Raw genomic sequence first — 13,433 nt, 5'->3', positions numbered from 1 at the left:
AGGACTTGCTTCTCTGAGAGGAGCTAATATAGGGGCTTCTGAACCCCCTCAGCCATCACTCCCAAGCCATCCAGCCCTATCAAAGTGACTGCTGCAGCTCCCAACGCCTGGCATCACTGCTGGCAATTTCAGACACTAAAGGGACTGAACCAGTGGCGAGGAGAGTCTCCCTCAGTAAAGTGGTCCCTCCAGCGCGGCACAGGGTGTCTGTGCCGTACCAGTTTCCTGGAACTAAACCCAGATCTCAGTGTACACACATCATCTGGTCAATTTCTTCTGATGCCAAATTAGACATTAAATGCAACGCTTTGTAACAGCTAAGCAGGTGGGATTAGAGACATGAGCACCGAGGAGAGAAACAGCAAAAACGTATGCAAATGACTATATAGTTATTGTACAGGGGAAAAACAGGGAAAACAGAAAGTCTAAATATTGTCTACAAAATCTAATCAGATGCAATATTAAAGAGCACAAATTTGAATAAAACAATCAGGAAATCCAGATGTTACATTTTCAGCAGCATACCTTCACCTGCTGTGTTACACCTAGGGCAAGATTTGTGGCACTTCACTTGAGGCTCTACCCCAAATTGCTCTTGATGCCTTCTTCAGGAATCAGTGTGGAGACACAGGACTGTCCTACAAACATTTCATTGCACCCCAAGGTGCATGGGGATGAACTATCCTCAGGTGATGCCTCCTTCCCCACTGATTGTAGCAATGCGATGCCTAGACCTACAGCTAGCAGGTAGCAAACTTTCAGATGGATGTTAACTGAGATGAAGGCAGCCTATGGTGCACATTGTACAATGTTTCTGTCGGGGGGGGGGGGGGGGGGGGGGCATAAATTCAGGCTGGAAATCCTCTTTTTTTCTTTTATGCCTGTAGTTTCATGTCTCAATTCACCAGCTTTACAGAACATTATGAAGTTAATTTCACACATGGACCCAAATTTCCTCACAGACACACTTATCAAACCCTCACTGAAGGTTAAACAGAATTTCTCATGCTCCTCCAGGGAAGGTGGTTCAACTGAGGAGGTTTTTGCTTTAATCACCAGAGAAGGCGTCAGTAGTTTGCACTCTTCTTTAGGTTTGCATTGGTGCTACTGATCGCAAATGCACAGGGAGCACAACAAAACTCTAAGTGCAGGTCTGAACCTGTGAAATGCTGAGCGAGTTCGATCACAACTGACTGCTGTGAGCATTGAAGGGATGCTGAAAGAAGCAATGTGTGCTTACAGGATCAAACCCCAGCCACACAACTCATTTGCGAGCTACATGACTAAGGGTCAGTAAAAGAAAAGCCTCTGTCAAGGCCCTCTATGGAAAATAGATTGTTAAGGACTTACCAGTCAGACTTCAGCATTTTCAGGAGAATATCAATGTATTTACTCTCCACCATATTTTAATTCAATTCATCAAACAAACATTATCCATTAAAGATTACGCACCTGTGAATCAGAAGCTCTAAAGGTCAGCCTTTTCGATTTATGCTGAAAAGAAATCTTGGCCTTTCCTAAAGCCACAGATCTTTGTATGTATCCTGCTTCTCCTGCCTGCAAAACTATGAAAAAGGGAGCTTGATAAAACAAAGATCTCTATTTATAAGGCTTCCACCTTTGAGCTCCCTGTGGGCTGCCTGCCTGCCAGAAGGCTCTTTAGAAGCAAGCTGGTGGAGTACACAGGGTGGCCGCATGAGATGCCACCTTCCCAAGGAGAGACGAGAGAGAGGTAAAAAGAAAAATCTTTGCCAAGTTCAATAGGCCAAATTCCTCTTTGAATTACAGAGGCGTAAATCTGATCTAATCCTACCATAGGCAATGGTGCTGTGCTGGATTTGCACTGCAGGAATCGGAAATCAGAACTTGGCCTGCCAAGCTCAAAATTGCAAGGACCTTTTCCCAGTGCTTAGGATGTCTGGCAACAGAGACACTGATGCTTGTTCAAAGAGGATATAAAATGCCACCATAAGGATGAAATGCAGCACTGAAAGTAACGCTCTAGACCTGTTTTGCACAGACATTGACAACCACGCAACGCAGGAGAGCAATGAGTTGTTGCCTAATTCTTCTCAAGAAAGAAAAGTCTCATTGTGGGTAGAATGGGGCATAATGACTTTATCACAACTGTAACTACTGAAGGACGGAGAAAGAAATGCCTGTGATTCTATTACTCAATGCCTACCTTAGTTCAAAGACTGATCTGAGAAAATAACCTGCATATTAAATATACATTTGGCAACTGAACAGTTGGTCAAAGAGTGAGAAAATATCTTGTGATTAACCTATTCCCAGCTACTCACCTATGATAACCTGCACTGAATTAGTTACTTACAAGGTAAATAGAACAGAAAATGCCTGATTTCTGAAGTCCACTAGATCTCTTTCTGAGAAAAAGTTGCCACATTGGCCAGCTTACTTTCCCCCCCTTCACTCAATTACACCTGATTCTGCCTAGTTAAATCTCTCAGATTTGCTGAAGAGTGACCTGCAAAAGGAAAAGACTGTCAGCTTGATCCCCAGATTGTTTCTTTACGAAAGTGTGGTCAAGAGGTTCTTCTCAATAAAGGGGCTTTCTTGCACCAAGCCTGCAGGGAAAAGGGCAGCTCACTTCTCTTGGAAATTCCAGCCAGCCCACAGCAGCTTGGAGGCCATTGTCAGCCATGCTGCCTGGCCCAATGCACGCTCAGGCGTGAATTTCTGGGTCCCCTGCTCCTCCTGCCGAGGAGATTTCTGTCAGGTCCAGCTGTACACCATGCATGCTCCCCTAAGCTGACAGTTACCAGCTGGCCAAAGATGGTGCTCTTTGCATCTTGCCGTGTTCCAAAGCAGCGGCAGGAAGGCCTGTTTGTGCAGTTAACTGCCAAGAATACTAGCTTGGGTTGGGGAAAACAGCGAAGTGTCAGTGATATGATGGAATAAAATAAAGTGGAAACAGCTGGACTGGTTCAGACCAGTTATTTGCATTAGCTAACACCTATTTAACTTCAGGAGCTAATGAACACTTCTGAGAGACGATAGCTTTATTAAAGATTCAATTATTTTTCAATTAAGATGTAAGAGCTGTATTAAGCATCTCTGAAAATGCCACAATGTCCTCCAGCTCCGTTCAGGGAAAACCCAAGCTAGTATTCTTGGCACTTCCCAAGGTAAAACACTAGCAAAAATAAAACCCTAAAAAAAAAAATCAGAATTGTCAGAGGCTCTTTACACTTCTTAAGGAAGAAGAGAGCTCATTCTTTTGCAGCTCTCTTCTATCTGCTCCTTTACCTCCTTGGTTTTTCCTCTGTTGCAGATAATTCCACATGATTAATAGGCTCTTCTCAGCAGTGCTACACACAGTTAGCTCTTTTAATCTCTCTTTGAATCTGAGTCTCTCTAATCCCCCAGCCCTTCGGCCCCAGGAGACTCCACCTGAGGATCACAGACTCATATAGCTCTCTCTGTTTTAAGTTTCAATCTGCGGGTTTATAACAGAAGAAAGTTCAAATTTACCTTATCTGCCATGATCATAGAGGAGCCTCCATGAATGCCCAGGATGGGAGTGAGGGTCTGGGCAGAGATGAAGTCCAGGATCTGAGCAATGGCTTCCTGGTCTGTGTCATCAGCAAATACCACCCCTTGAATCTTCCGATCTGACATGAGGTCACAGATGCGGGTGATGATGCTCTTGGGATCTGTCTCATTCATGGCCACCAGCTCCACCCGGGGCACCACTGAGAGGTGGTGGAAGTCATCTTTCTCGTGTGCATCTTTGATGGCCACTTCGTCTGAGGTCCCCACCAGGATGACTGCAATGCCAATGCTCGGGTGGCTTTTCTGGGCATGGGCCCCGCTCCCTGTTGTCGCGAGGACTGCCAGCACCAGCCAAAACTTTGGAGAGTAGCACGCCACCCTGGGCCTCATCTTCGGCTCTTACACTCCCTAAACAAAGAAGAAATAAAAGGAAGGGGGGAAAGTGAGAGAAAGAAAAAGTGATTAATTGATAAGTCAATCATGCACTCAACCCTTCAAGGCAGATCCATCGATCCTCCTCAGCCGCTGCCATCCTCCCACCAGCCCTTCTTGCTCAATGCCCAGTCCTTCAGCTGCATTCAGGACTCTATTAAATAGTCAGAGGGACTCAAACTGGAGTCGCAGTCTCTACCTCAGAGTTTGGAGTCACCTCAGAGAACAGCTGTCAGCAGAAGATGGGATCATGTCGTCTCTCAGGTCCCATGTCACACTGAGACCAAAGTCAAAACTGATTGAGAATTGTCCTTTGACGGCTGTTCAGCTGTCTTTGTGAAACTAATTGCTTATGTCAAGCCCATGTCTAAGTGCTTGCCCTCAACACAAAGAAATTATTGATGCTTGTGATCTGTTTGGCCTTCAGCTGGAGGTATAGCAGAGAGGTTGAAGGGACCAGGCAGACAGGACACCCTTTTACTTTCTCAGCACAGTGCCTCTAGAATAAAGGGAGGACAATTGTCAAGGCCATTAGATGGATGTGGGTGTGAGTTACTCCGTGTATGCATTGCATGCAGCCTTCCTACTGAAGGAATACACACTGCTCCAGTCCATAGTAGTTCAGTCATATGCCTTTCACCAACACAACATCCATTTCTTTTTAAAATGCCAAGAACACAAAATTTCCTAATGGTCATAGCTAAAAATGGACCAGTGTAACATGGGGAAGACATTCCCTTCAAGACCAACATGCCAAGTCTTTTTGCTAAAAAGGAGAAAAAATCCACAGAGCTTATAAAGGTTCACCATTGGCTACCACAGCCAGGGATGTTACAGGGATCTTCTCCCTGAACACGTCCACTTTATTTTGTAATCACAACAGCAGAAATGGAAAAACCCGATGAGGTCATCTCTCCAGCCCCTGCCTGAGCAGGACAGCTCCCTGTGGGATTGTTCCTAGCTCTTTCTTTACTCAGTCTTGTTTTAATAATACCTCACATTTCCACAGCTCTTTTCATCCTCAAGGCACTTCACAGACACTAATGAATTAATACTTGCAGCACCTATGAGGAGTAAGCATTATCAAAATCCTCCTGGTCTGGGGACAAAAACAGAGCAGTGGCCGTTCCTGTGAGAGGCAGCACTGTTCAGCACACTCATCCAGGGCCACTTTGCTGTCCCAGGTAGATGCCAAGCATTTCAAACTAGAAAAGACTTCCTATCAGCTCTTCATGCCCATAAATCTGCTCATCAACAGCCAGGTACACTTAGAATAAACACACCCGCCCTGCATTTCGTTGCACTACATCACTGACCCTCTCATCTTGGGAACCAAGAAACTGGAACCTTCCATACCGTTCACTGCTGCATGTCTCTCTGTTAAGTGGATAGAAGGCTGCAGCAGCAGGGACAAAAACAACAGGATTTTTTGGGGAAGTTGGAAGTCCATCCAACAACCCCACCAAACACCAGTCGCCCCCAGAGAGAGGGCACAAGGGACTCCATCATGCCCTGCCCAGGATAACACAGAGGCTCAGCGCGTGCTCCCTCATTGCCATGCTAAGCAGAGAGAATGTATCCTGCATTATTATTACCAGATAAATAACCACATAATAAAATAGATAATAAATATGCACCGGAGGAACCAAATCCACTTAGGAGGCTGGAAGGAACCACGGGTACGAAGCAGCAATCGATTCTAAACTCTGACGGATCCACTTTCTGAGAGATGCTCATAAGAACCAAGGGACTTCAAGAGTTTGGCAAAATGAACAGCTAACTTCATTCCAGCAGGACTGTTATCCTCCAATTACGAGTCACTAAATTAGATTCCTTCACAGTGAAATGCAGTCCCCACTCCTGCAATGCTTTATTAACTTTAATGCACTCTATACGCTCTCTGTCTCTCACTCTCTTGCTCAGTCCCTTTAATGCTATATTTACTCTCTTTAAAATATGTCTCCTGCGATCTCTCTGCAGAGTCTCACACTGTATATTACGCTTGGTTAGGCAATGGCTAGCTGTGATGCCCAGGGAGCAGAGTGTAGGTTTTTCCTAGCCCCTCTCCCACCAGGAATACTTCACAGGGCCTTCCAACACAGGGCTCAGAGAGCAGCAATGCAGGAGCTATGCAGGCAAATGAGGCAGCTGTCTGCTTTCACACCCAAATACAGACTTTTCCCACAGGGAAAATTGCTGGCCAAGAAACTCATTCCCTTCTCTTCACTTGCACCAAAGCCAATAAATCTCTAGCATCTACCTTCAAGGGCCAGCAGATGAGAACACAGATCTTGAACAGCACTTAAGTGCCAACCTACTGCATGTCTGGCTCAGGGGATGTGCCCCCCAGACAGATCTTCTCTTCAATACAGGATGATAGGGTTCCCTGTAAAGCATCAGAAATTCAGCCTTCAGCCAGAGACACAGGGAGCAGCCAGGCCTAGGAAAAATCTAATCTAAAAAGGTCATCAGTGCCTCCACAGCTGACCTGGCATCTCCCTCCACTTTGGAACCTTGGCCATGAGCCCTCTCCAAGAGCAGGCAGAGAGATGCCTGTGTCCACCCAACCACCCAAGGCACTTTTCCTCTGTCTCTTGCTCATATACAAGTTCTCTGTCACACTCACTACGTGTTTCAGGAACACGGATGGCCCACATGCCAGGAGCCAACGTCCATCTGCAGCAATTACAGGTACCAGGTTCAGACTGGGCCCCCTGGCAGGACAGGACACAGGGATGTAGCAAGGCAGAATGCCAATAAATCAAACCCAAAACAGGGCTGGGTGGTACCCCATTAGCTCCACACTCCCACAAGGCAGCAGCAGGTTCACAGCACAGAGTTGCGCTGCTCAAGTGCAGTCTGTTGGAGATAGGAACGGGCATCCTGGCACCAACCCCACCTCTCCTTCCTCCTCTGGTCTGGCTCACTATCAGCCCTTTTTGAAGGTATGCTAGTAAAGGGGTACACAACCACAGACTTATTGTAAGATTAAAGTGACCCCACAACGACTGTGAGAAGGTGTTTTTGCATACACAGCAGCAAGTTTTATCCATTAATTTTGGCAATGTTTAAGTGCAAAAGTCTGAGACACCCAAACAAGGAAACACTGGAGGCACTATAGGGACCCTCCTTGAGGGCTGTCTTTTTTCCAGTGAGCATTTGCAAATTCACATGGGGAAATTCATAAGCACGTGACAAGGTTGCAGTTGTAAAACAGGACATTTGCCCCTAGTTGTTTCAAGTAACTTCAATATTCCTAGACTCTAATTTCACCAGTCAAGAATGACTTTAAAAATGTGCTAGGATGTTTTATGACAAAATATTTTACGCGAGTAGTTTTTTCCCTTGCTGGTGATGTGGGGCAGCATAGTGTCTGGGAGGCTTTTCTGTGCTTTTGCCACTCCAAAACAATTCAGCAATTCCTAAACTCCAGTCTAACCAGTAACGTCTTTCATGCATTATTCCATGCTATTATATTCTCCCTTACTCCCTGGTATACAATATATGTCAGGGATATTAGATAAAGTGGTTTTACAGACATATCTATATTTAGGTATAAACATGCCTGTAAAACCATTATACCTCTATAATCTCATTTTACTTACCAATAAAACACATCCACCATTGTAGAGGAATGCAGCATCTACTTAATGCTGCAGAGCAGTGTTACACAATCACTGTTAAAACGAGGAGGGAGAGTTAACTTTCCCAGTTGAAAATGCAAGAGAAGTGTAGGTAGTCAGACAGTAATTATTCGGATTGGAATTTGGCCAGGACCAAAGGTTAGATTGCTTTAAAATATCATGAGAACCTTATTTGACACTGCATTTTATGTGGATCATATCTAAGATAAGTATTAATAGAAAATTATTAGGCTGCACAGGCAAAAATACAGCTCAGCATTTAGAGATATTTCTGGACTATATTTCAAAATACCGAAAGTACACAAATAGGTCACTGTGCATTCAGCCAGGCAAACTGTAAATAAAGTGCTGCTCAGTGTACAGCAAGGCGAGACGATCTTTAGGTGGGATAAAGAAACTGAGGCAGAAGGTGGGCTGGTCCCAGGAGCTTGGGGTCAGTTCTGTTGTGTATTGATGCTGGTGCCTCCATCTGCTGCAGCTTTGCTAGAAGGGCAGCAACATGCAATAGCCCCTTGGGAGGGTAATTGCAGGCCCCAAAACCCCACTTCCAAGCTAAATATAGCAAAAAGAAAGGAATTCCTGTAATACTGTGGTCTCAGACTAAAAGCTGCCTTAAAGGCAACTTTCCTAGTAAGGAGGAAGACAATGGTTGAGATAGAAGGCTGAACAGCATCAGCATTGTGAAGGGAACTTTGTAGGGATGAGGGCTCTACACTGGAGGAAGAAGAGCATCACCTACAACTTCCAGACTTTCCTGGGGAGCCATGGGGAGGTTCATACCAGAGTGCTTTCTGGACTCTGCCCGCTGGGAGCTGTGATGAGGTCACAGGACTTCAAGCCACAGAATCTGAATTCAACAGCTAGTTTTGCATCTGCACCAACTGTAATGCTAACTCTCAACCCTACCCTTACCCCTGATCACTAGCCCAGTTCCAATACTTACCACCACACCTGTGGCCGAGCTACTACCTACAGATGTCCTACCATCTCCAGTGTTACTGGAGACAGTTTGAGCATTGTTGGACAATGAATCAGAAACCAACCCTCATGTTTCCAGCCCTAGCTGGGGGTAAGAAGAAATCCATCTCAGCTGTGAGATACTCTAGAAAGCTGGCAGGTGCTTTGTGCCTTGTATCCAACACACCACCAGGGAACAGCACAGCGCACTAGGAGCCGTAGGGAAGTTAACATTGCACTAGACGAGCTACTGGGCTGTCTGGCAAGAAAATACCTGTATTTCTGGACCAGAGAGCACTATTTCTGTGCTAATTAACTGCAGAAGACCATGGTTTTGGTCTGCTACCTGCCTTACAGGTAAGCTGCAGGAGCTGAGAAGACCCAGGAGAAGAAAGGTGTAGGATTGATTTAAACCCCATAAATTGTTACTCCTAAAAGCTGGGGTGAAAGGCTGTAAATCAAACCCTTCTCTAACTCACTGATTTTTGGCAATCCAATTTCAACTTAGGACAGCATCCCATTCTTACGGTTAATGCCAGCTCCCCACTCCAAACACACTGCGTGTAGTCTGCCTCTGAAGAAGCACTCCTCCCTTCCTAATGCTGCGTTGTCCTACCACAGCTTCAGCCCAGGCTATTTGTACACTGACAGCTCCTGCGCTGCTGTACCACATATTACTGCTCACCAGGTAGGTGACATAAGTGTGCATAAATCTTCTGGCTCGTGTCCCTGTTGTTCCAGGAACTTTGTAAACAGAGACAAAGATGAGGATGAATCTGGGGCACAAAGGATGTGTCCTGGAAGCACCTGCACACTTCAGGTACTGATAAACAGAATGAATGACACTGCAGGAAAATATCCGTACGTTCAGAGCAGGAATATGGCAGTGTCTACAGATATCAGAAAGTTCCACGTCCAATGATGAATGAAAGAGCAATGCAGCACCTGGACCAGAAGGGTTCATTATAGCAACTCTGACTGAAATCCCTTGCCCTCCCCTGGAAGGAAAGTGGTATGTAGGCTCAATTCTATTCACAATTTATTTTCTTTTAACCTGTCCGTTCTTTATTAAACCAGATAGAAACTCCTCCCCGGCCTGGCCAGTGTCAGATTCGTCCCATAGATCACATATTTACTCCTCCCCATCTCCAAAGCCTAGGTTGCTTCTGTTTAGGTCTATCCATTCAACAGGTCTATCCAAGGATAAGGTCCAAAAAGCACTTCCCTTTTCCTGCCCCACATAAAGGAGAAGAGTAGTTCTCTCCCTGCACTTGAGGCGGTACAAGGAACACTTTGATCATCAATTAGACCCAAATCATTCCCAACAGATTAAGAACTGTGTCTCATTATTGTAAGCTTGCCCAAGGGTAAATTCCCAGTGTCCTTCCCACTTCCTCCCACCCACATATTTTACATATCATGGGGATAGCTGATACAGCCACAGCCTCCGAGCTTCTGTTGAGTCCAACATCAAGTGATTCAGAGAAATTACACGTGAAAATCCTCTCCTTAATAGTCTTGCCCTTCCCCCAGTCATTTCAGTATCGCTGTCTGCAGCATCTGCTTTAGCACACGACCTGCCCTGAAACAACTCAAACAATAGGATTACCACCACTAGAAGATGACTCCAAGGATCACATTTAGAAGCGTTTCTCTAAACTCAGCCTAAATTTTCCCTTTGCTCAGCTATCCTGTTACTTCAATAATATCTCCTTCATTCAGCCTAAACAATTTCTCCCTCTTGACTCACCATTTCCACCCTGAAAACGCTTGTAAGATGGTTATCTGATCACCCCTTGGGACTTTCCTCTGCTGCAGTGGAAGTTCAGCTGTGTTCATGTCCCTCTTAAGCTGAACCCCTAGGGCCCTCAGCAGGATGAGGGAGGGAGGAGGAAGGTAGCAGCCGGGCCAGGGAGAGCAGGAGCAAGCCTGACCTGCTTCCCCAGCCTGGCATACAAGCGCAGAGCAGCAGGAGCCAGTGTAACACACAGAAAAGCCATTAAGAGAGACAGCAGGTCAGTCTGGCGTTGCCCGGTGCCAATTTCTAAATGCCAGGGCAGAGATGCTTGGCACGGCCATCACTCTCTGCAAGGCTGGCTGGCGGAGCCGGGCTGGAGCCATCGTTCCCCTGCCGGGATCTCACCCCCAGCACCCCGCTTGGACAGGTTTAGAGGGACAAGACCAGCCTTCCTGCCAGAGGGGAGGAAATGTCCTCACCGTCTGGAGCGGTCAGCTGCTGCTCCATGCATGCTCCAGTTCAAACAGGGGTTTCAAGGCTTTCAAGAGGTCTCTTCACCATGCAGTTTCCCACTTTCGACCATTGCCTGGCCCATGGCAGGCTCAGAGCAAATCATCCAAAGCAAGGGATGCACCTCTGTGTGCACAGCCCCTCCAAAGGGATTTCAGCACATTTAAACCCAGCTTTGCCTCCTGGCACACAGGACTGAGGGAAGCTAGGTTTAAACATACAGCAGAATGCTGCACCCAGAACAACACCAGTTTTGCCAATTAAATCCAACTGGAACAAGTTGGTGATCCATGCTGCAATCCCTTCCTTCCTTTCTTAATTCTCTGCTTCCACTTTTCATTTCCAAGCAGAAATCAACAGCATATTAACAACCTGAGTACATTAAAGACTAGGATTTCCAAAAGCTAGGGATTTAAATAACTCCAATCCATTAATAACCATGAAAAAAAACACACCTTTAATTTTGGTTAGATGGTTTGGAGAAACACATCCTCTGCATTTCTGATTACTTGCTGTATTAATTTGAGGTTTTCCAATAAACTCTACATTTTATGTACATTGGCAGATTGTGACACTGAATTTCAAAAAGTTTAAAAAAAAGGAAAAAGTGTTTACTATCAAGGATGGAAAGACTTTCCATTCCCCAGACACTTTCATGCACTGCATTCAGTCCCTGTTCATTCCCTGAGTTATTTGCTTAAAGGCAAAGCACAGAGCAGGCAGGTGAAGGCTGCTCTGTCTGCTGAAGGCAGCTGCCAAACACCATGCCAAAGCTGAAATCCCATGGGCTACTTAAGACTGTCTCTTGATGTTCTTTGTCCTTTTATGCCACATATAAACACCATAAAAGCTAAATCACAAAGGTTTCTTAAAACATGAAATAAGTAGGAAATAATGTGTTGTTTTTTTTTTTTTTATAAGGCAACTCAAGTGATTCCTTGTCCTTCATACTAAGAATCCCCAGAAGGACATCTGAACCAGAGGGATACAGCCTTAAACTACATCTGCACTTTGGATTCAGCCATCTAGTGTGCTGACAACCTCCTCAGATATAATGTATGACAGTGGGCAAAGCTTTAAAGCATTAACCAGCCTGTCTCTTAGAAAAGATCTTCATGGGTGCGTGAAGACCATGCAGCAAGGGCAATCTAGGAGAAACTCCCTGCACTGTCTCTGCTGCTTGTGGCACCGTTGTAGCAAATCTTAAACAGCCTTAAGCAGAGTGCCAGAGCTCACCAGACCTGATCGGGCCCTCATAAAGGTGTCACAGACAGAAGGAACTGCAGAAACGGCAGTTGATGCCTGAAACATCAAGATATGAGATGGTCAAAGAAGCTGCTACATGAAGGCAGGGGGTGGAGAGTGGGAATTGTGTTTTGTGAGCTGGTCTAGGGCAAAGCCACAGCGCTAGACACTGATGGGTACTCGTACGTGTTTTGCAAACTGCCAGCATCTCTCAGGAGCTTCGTGGCCTCTTGGTTTACACTGGTATGCAGCACTGTGGAAAGTGGGGTTTTGTCACCAAGTGACCCTGCAATAAGGTCAGCCTTGCTCATGAAATGAGCCAGGAAATTAACTGGAAGTTGAGAGGGGCAAAAAGGTAGACCACAGCAACCACAGCCAAAAGTGGTTGAGAGCTGGCTCTGGTGAGGCCACTAGAAAGGATGGATGAGTACTCAGATAACTTTGTTCTCAAGTCTGCTTCTTTATAATTGCCTATCCCTTGGCAAAGTCGTGTCTTCCCTTTTCCTCATTCTGATTCTCAGTAAAGATTTTTTCTGTTCTTGTTATTGCTACTTTAAGAAAAGCAAAACAAAATTTACCCAGGAGAAGTAACAGGGGATACCCAATGTGTGACACCAAAAAGAATGCCATGCAAGATGCTTGGAGTTGTATGTTCCCAACCCAGCAGTATCGTAAAAATCACTCATCCCTTTAGAAAAACCTGATCCTTACAAATAAATACTAAAGTCAGGATGAAAGTAGAATTGACAATTGCAAGTTAGGATTTTTTTTTTGGTGGCCTCATTTTCCTTCTCCTGTTCCTTTCTTTCCCTCTTCACTCTTCCCACCCCAGTCTCCCCTTTCCTTGTATTTCTCTCCCTCAGTTCAATAACCAGTAAGGCACCAGCCATCAAGCCACTGGATACAATATGTTTTCACACTACATTAGTGCTGTGCACCAGACCATGCAGCACCTGCGATTGTATGACAGGTCATGGCCAATTCGTCTTACGGAGACCTTCAATCAATAGCATCCAGAAAGCATTCCTGGCTGGAGGGACCCAGCCCAGCAGTCACTGACCTCTCCCTCGGCTCAGCAGTCCATCATATTTATGGAGTTGCAGTGACAGAAACTTATACAAGAAAAGCCATGTCTGGACCACGGCTCGTCACTGACTGTTGATGCTGCAGGGATGGGAAGGCCCAATCCAGCACAAAAAAACAGATTAGATTTGGCTGAGCTGAATGCCATTTCCATGCATCTTTTCCCACCAGATTCCTCTCCTCTCTCTTCTCCAGCTTGTCAAATTCATTCATGCTGGCTGCTTCAGCCCCCTTTCCCAGCAGCTCACCTAGCTATTCATTCCTCCACAATGCATATGAGGATGTGTACCTGCAAATTCCTCCTCCCA

At 45.6% G+C, this 13,433-nt stretch overlaps 1 protein-coding gene across 2 annotated transcripts in view; it reads right to left on the bottom strand.

Moving 5' to 3' along the window:
- Positions 1 to 13,433, bottom strand: part of GRIN2B (glutamate ionotropic receptor NMDA type subunit 2B) — a 200,250-nt gene that overhangs the window by 161,046 nt on the left and 25,771 nt on the right. For both annotated transcript variants that reach the window (XM_080557268.1, XM_080557267.1), the window contains exon 3: positions 3,496 to 3,924. In XM_080557268.1, the coding sequence (XP_080413394.1) occupies positions 3,496 to 3,906 (411 nt within the window). In that variant the 5' untranslated portion in view covers positions 3,907 to 3,924. The remainder of the gene's footprint in view (positions 1 to 3,495; positions 3,925 to 13,433) is intronic.

Source organism: Anser brachyrhynchus (genome assembly GCF_964034855.1).
Source record: "Anser brachyrhynchus genome assembly, chromosome: 1".
Taxonomy (NCBI): Eukaryota; Metazoa; Chordata; class Aves; order Anseriformes; family Anatidae; genus Anser; species Anser brachyrhynchus.
Note: the sequence above shows the minus strand (reverse complement) of the source record. Positions and strands in the feature narration are given on the sequence as shown.